Below are 6,361 nucleotides of genomic sequence, written 5' to 3' on the forward strand. Positions count from 1 at the left end.
TCGGTTTATTGAATAATTATTTAAAGAATTTATTTATGTAATTAGTAAAATAACTTTATTTGTAACAGGTTTGCTACATTCGCTACCCTCGCGTTTCTAATACTCCAGATCGTTGGGTAACAATTACACAAATAAACCCAAGAGGGAGAATATACGGAGTTTCCGATCATGATCCTTTGCAACCTAGCGGAGTTGGCTACATGGCCCCAGTTGAGCATTCTTTTGATGTTGACCTCGTGATTGACTTCTCCCAATTCACTGATGACAGAGTCGACTTAGAGTCAGAGGATGAAATTGGAGAATTTGACGGAGATGATTCAGACTCAGTTTCTTCTGATTACTCTTCTGATTCAGAATAGTTTGTTTTTATTAAACTTATTGTATCTTTAAAGTAGATATTTAATTTTCAATTTTAATTCCAGTTTATTATTTTATTTCCAAAATTTAGTAAAAAAAATAATATCTCTTACAAATAAGTATATAAATTTTGATACTTTTAAATATCTCTTATAAAAAATTAAATATCTGTTATAAATAAAAAAATACCTCTTATAAAAATAAATAAATAAAATAATTAAATATCTCTTATAAATAAAGAAATAAATTTAAATACTTTCAAACATATTCTATAAATAAAATATCTCTTACAAATAAATAAAAGAATAAAATAACTCTTATAAATAAACAATACCCTTCGGAAAATGCGTCGGAAACTAGTAAACTGTCGGTAATCCGTCGGTATTTTCCGACAACTTTCTGACGGAAATAAAATTTTCATCATTTTTTTTATTTTTTGTCCGTTTTTTTTATTCTGTCGGTAAATCGTCGGTAATAACCGACAGATATTGACGGTTTACTGACGGACTAGTGTAAAACCTCTAATTTTGGCTCTGTAACGCACTTATTTTATAAGAAACGTATAGAGATGGATGTTTTAATGGCTTAATAATCTTCTTTTAAACAAAAATCTTCAAAATTTGTTTTTGAAAAAATAAGTTAAGTTGTTTGGCTAAAGTAGTTGTAATGTGGTATTACAAGTTATGGTTCAAGTATTTGTTACTTATCATTGAATTTTTTTTTCTATAACTTAATCATATAGATGCTTATTTTGAACATTACTTACATGGTCAATCTAAACACATAATATATGCATATTTGTGAAGAGAAATTATGAAATAAAGAGGTTTAACCTCTAAGCCGTCAGAAATCCATCGGTAATAGTTGGAGATACTGACGGATTACCGACGGTTAGCGAAATTTTAAAATAAACCGTCGGAAATTCGTCGGAAATAGTTTGGAATTACTGACAGATTTCCGACGGATCCCATAATTTTCCCCGGGAATGAAATAAAATGAAATTTTCATTACCGCGGGCAATTAAATATTTCAGTCTAAACCGACGGGTTTACTGTCGGTTTTCCATCGGTAATATCGATAATAACAAAGTAGTTTTATCTTCTTCTCCCCCGAGTGTTTTATTTTATCTCAGAAAAAAAAAACATCGAACTCTCTCCATTCCCCCGCGTCTTCTTCGGCGTTTGTCTCCCTCCGAACCGGCGAAACTCCGGTGATTGTCTCCCTCCAAACCGGCGAAACTCCGGCGATTGTCTCCCTCTGATCCGGCGACTTCTTATGGCGTAAGTTCTCTCTTTTCTAATGAATTTCTTAGGTTTGTTAGATTTCTTGGGAATATGGTAAAGTTATTAGATTTGATTAATTGGCTATGTTTGGGTGTTATTGATTTGAGGATTTGAATTGTTAATTGGATAGCATTAATTAAATTTTGATGAATTAGTAAACGGTGGAATATAAATTGTTAATTGGGTTTGATGAATTGAATTTTGTTATTGATTGATTTTTGTTAATTTAATTATGCTTGAAGATTTTTTCTAAATTTTGTTGTTTTTTTGTTGAAGGAACTATGGTTCTTATGTTGCAAACACTTCTATGAACCAAGCTAATGGAGAAGCTAGTGCTTCACAATCACTTAGTAGCGCCGTCCCAGATTCTCAAGGTTCAGAAAATGTTCCAGTGGAGATGAGTGTTGAAGAATTCGTTTCTCAACCTGACCGATCACTTATCCCCCGCTTAGATCCGTATGGTGCTCCAGGGACAACATGGTTTTGTGATTCTCATAATGGCATCACAAAATCCATTTTGCATATGATGTACGGAATCCTCAAAACACCATATGCAAAGTTTTCAGTGATGCCTACAAAAGAACAAGACATTTGGTTTCGGCAATTTGCGGTAAAGTTTTCAACTTTAACAACTTAATTTTATAACATTGTTTTATATATTTTTTGCTAATGCATTTTCTTTATATTTTTAGCAAGATTTCAATTGGAAACCAGATGTCACTAGCCAAGTTCGAACAGCTTTTAAGAAATATGCCGCACTGCGATATTCTAAACAATTGCATGAGTGGAAGCAATTGTGGAAGAGAGGAAAGGTGCCAAAAAATGTGAACGAGGATCTTTTTAAAGGTTTCATTCAATATTGGGGGGAACCAACTACAGAAGCAACATCCTCCCAACATTCTCAGAATAAAAGAAGCGAACGTGGGGGGTTGGGTATGGCTACCCACAACAATGGTCCAATAAGTGCCCATACTCGACAAAAGCAACTTGTAAATTTTAAGATTTTCTATAATTATTTTCTTTATCATTAATTAGACAATCTTTACATAATTTAAATGTTTCTTTTAGACTGCTAGGGATGGTGTGGTACCAGACTATGTTACTTTGATGGAGGATATGCACACCAACAAAAAGACCGGCCAATTACAAGATGGTAGAGCTAAGCTGCTTGTTGAGAGTTCGAGGAAGCGGGAGGAGGAGATGCTACAATCTCTTGATGGATCGGAGTCTACGGTTGAATTTAGAAGAGAGAAATTAAACGAAATTTTTTTCGAGGTAACATTTATTTTTAAAATTTTTGTTTTACTTTTGTTTTGTTTTAAAATATTTATATAATTTTTAAATGCATGTGTAGGAAACTATTAAAACCAAGGGACGGTTTTTAGACTAGGAAATCTCTCCGAAAGAAGTTCGGTTTCTCGTTCATCGGGGTTCTCATTTGCTCCCACCCAAGAGTTCCAACAAGCTATGCAAGAGAAGGGTGCTCGGATTGCAACTTTGGAAAAGGATATGGAAGAACAAAAAGCGGAAATGGAAGAACAAAAAGCAGAGAACAAAAGAAGGGACGAGGAGTACAAGATGAGGGACATGGAGCTAGCAGCCTTCATGAGTGAGATGCGGGCAAGACATTCCACTTCTTAGGTTTTCTTGAATCTTTGCTTTCTTTTTGGAACAATTATTTGTTTTCGGTTATTAGAATATTTTTCACTTAAAACATATTTTCTCTCAAACTTTTAACTTTCTGAATTTAAATATATAAGCATTTCAGTTTTAATGAATATTTTCATAATAAAATCTGTATAATAATGCTATTTATAATATATATATATATATATATATATATTTCCGTCGGAAATCTGTCATAAATGACGGAGTTTCTCGAAAACAAACCGTCGGAATTCTGTCGGAAACGACGGACTTTCTCGAAAATAAACCGTCGGTAATCTGTCGGAAACGACGGACTTTCTCAAAATTCCGTCGTTAAGTCGTCGGTTTTTCCGTCGGTTCGACGGATATTTTCCGATATTGTTCTGTCTGTAATTTCGTCGGAAATATATTTCTGACGGATGTGTGACAGCAAATTACCGACGGGATTACCGACAAACACGTCTTCGACGACTGTCCGACAGGCTGTTACTGACGGATTTACCGACAGTTTACCATTAATATTACTGTTGGTAATCTGTCGGTAAATGCTTGTCGGAATTCCGTCGGTAATTACTGACGGATTTCTGACAGATTTATTTTTCCGACAATCTAGAACCGACGGACGCCATCTGTCAGTAATTTGTCGATAATAGATGTTTCCGACGGCTTACTGACAGTTATGCTCGTCAGTTTTAAGCTGTTTTCTTGTAGTGATAAAAAGGTTTTGATGTAAACTTCTCCCCCAAAACAATTTCACATCTAGCAGTCATCCCAACGACAAAAACATTGTGGAGACCAACTTCATGCATAGGCAAAGTATAGACATATTTGGACCATTCCTTTTTCTCGACATCCTCTAAAACCAACATACTCAACACAATGGCATAAGTTCATCATACGAAATATCAATCCCACCTAATTTGCCCTTGTAGTTGATCAATCTAGTAGCACTCTGTTCTTTAAAACATTCCACCTCAATAAGCTTAAATTCCTCAGACTTAATATCAAAGCAAACTATCAAATTAGAAAATTCACTACCGTCTGCGTCAGCCAAGTAGTACAACACCCCATTGATGCATATCCCATCACACGTAAATTTATAGTATGTGGGACAATGGTTATTTCCCCTCCACCTCAGTTTTCCGGTTTTTAATGTCAGAATTTTATGTTTGTCTCTTTGATCTCCAAAAGATGGATAAGCTTCGCCCACTACCTTGAATTGATTGTCAATCGGATCAAACCCAAAAAAGCTTGTCGAGTGTCTGTAGCTGCATAGATAAGGCAAGGTAACAAACTGGCCCTTGATAAGGTTACATATCACACCCATGGGAAACCTATTCACACACACAGCTGGATCCTCTGAGATCACAAATTCATTTACATATATCAAACCAGAGGCATAGCTACATATCTCGTAGCGACTCAATATCTTTCCACGGAGCTTCATATGATAATCGGCAGTGACAACAAGAGACGTTTCATATGGATTCTGAGGCTGAGGCGCCGAGAAGAAGAGCAGGTCACCGTTGGATCGTTGGAGGATTAATAAGAGACGTGGACGAGCCGACGACCTGGTGAAGAACAACTCGGTGAAGTCTTGACGGCTAAGTATGGATTCCCACTGCTTCGACACGCAACGAAACCTCCCTACTGACTTTGCTGGCAGTCTCGATAGTATCTCGGGAATGAGATCAATTGGGATGTAAACTGGATACTCTCCTCCAGTATTCATCATCGTTTTATTTGCTGAAACATTTCATCGCAAAGACTCTAATATGTATTTATAGGTTTTAGACATTTAGGGTTTCGCCGTTTAGGTCTAAATAAATTATCAAAAAAGTAAATTGGTTTTCTTCTTGGTCCGGAAATCTCTGTTTTGATTGGTAGATTTTGTTTTTTTCGATTAAACAAATGTTGCATCGGTTTGGAGAGGAAAACGAGATCGGTTTGGTTCGTTTGAGACAGGTAGACAAGGTTAAGAAAAATACAATAAGCTGTTTTTTTTTTATTAGCGTTAAAAGTTGAAACCCTATTATGAAATGGGTCTAAGTAGGGCCGCGCGGGCTGGGCTTGACTTCACCCACAACAAGCCACCGGAACATGTGGCGGTGCGAAAATTCACGTTGCATTAAGAAGAATACATACTACTACCCTAAGAAAACCCTTCAAAAGAAAAACCTAAATCCCAGTCTGTTACGGTGAAAAGGTATAATCTCGTCCCTCTGATATCTACATGATTCTGTTGAATTGATCAGTCTCGTATGTATCTTATTTCAAATATTATATATCAAAACTGTTGCCCGAAGATTGTTAGTATGTTAGCCCCATCTTCTACGCTTCTCTCTCTCTCCCTCTCGTTTTCGATTTGATTGGAGATGTTACCATAAGATTTCTGTCATAGATTACAAACCTAGCTGCAATTTCGTTTCCCAATTTTAAATTTATTCACCTTTAATTGTTTTTTTTTTATGTTCATCAAAGCCTTCAATAATACGCTATGGTGAAAAACAAAGCGGCGAAGCCTCACTACGAGAAGGCTAAAACGTCCGTTTGCTGGGATATTGATAATTGTCCAATCCCCAAGGGTTGTAAAGCTGAGGGGGTCGCTCAGAAAATAATCTCGGCCCTCCATAAGCTGAACTACCGTGGTCAAGTCTCCATATTTGCCTTTGGCAACATGAATCACATCCCTCCTTTTGTCAAGCAAGCTCTCTCTTCCACTGGAATCACTCTTGAACACGTCAACTTTGGTTAATCTTCTATCTCTTACATGTATAGTAGAATTTAGACATTGATGTTCAGATTCAGATGGCTGTTTTTTTTATAATTTTTTCTTTTGGTTTTACAAAGAATTCGACATGATCTAACCATGCGAGCTTTTGTTTCACCTCTTTAGGTCCTGAAAGAGGAGAAGTTAGGAAGCGTCTTTATGACGATGTGATGTTTTGGGGGTTTGATAATCCACCTCCGGCTAATATAATGTTCATCTGTCGTGACGAAGAAACGCGCTCTCATAACCAAGAGATGGAGAGGGGATATAACATTCTTCTGGCACATCCTCAAAATGCTTCAGA

General features: G+C 36.2%; 2 protein-coding genes across 2 annotated transcripts in view; one reads left to right on the top strand and one right to left on the bottom strand.

Moving 5' to 3' along the window:
- On the bottom strand, positions 4,159–5,022 carry LOC104778982 (F-box protein At3g57590-like). The gene has a single exon (XM_010503383.1). The coding sequence runs from the start codon at positions 5,020–5,022 to the stop codon at positions 4,159–4,161; it is 864 nt and encodes a 287-aa protein (XP_010501685.1).
- The window catches only part of LOC104778983, a 1,617-nt gene continuing 1,026 nt past the window's right edge, over positions 5,771–6,361 (top strand). The window contains exons 1-2 of the mRNA XM_019240218.1: positions 5,771–6,037; positions 6,184–6,338. Of these exons, the coding sequence (XP_019095763.1) occupies positions 5,785–6,037; positions 6,184–6,338 (408 nt within the window). The 5' untranslated portion in view covers positions 5,771–5,784. The remainder of the gene's footprint in view (positions 6,038–6,183; positions 6,339–6,361) is intronic.

This window comes from Camelina sativa, chromosome 3 (assembly GCF_000633955.1).
Source record: "Camelina sativa cultivar DH55 chromosome 3, Cs, whole genome shotgun sequence".
In the NCBI taxonomy this organism is placed as follows: Eukaryota; Viridiplantae; Streptophyta; class Magnoliopsida; order Brassicales; family Brassicaceae; genus Camelina; species Camelina sativa.

Coding starts and splice junctions, on each gene's coding strand:
- LOC104778982 (XM_010503383.1), bottom strand. CDS start 5,022: ATGATGAATACTGGAGGAGAGTATCCAGTTTACATCCCAATTGATCTC.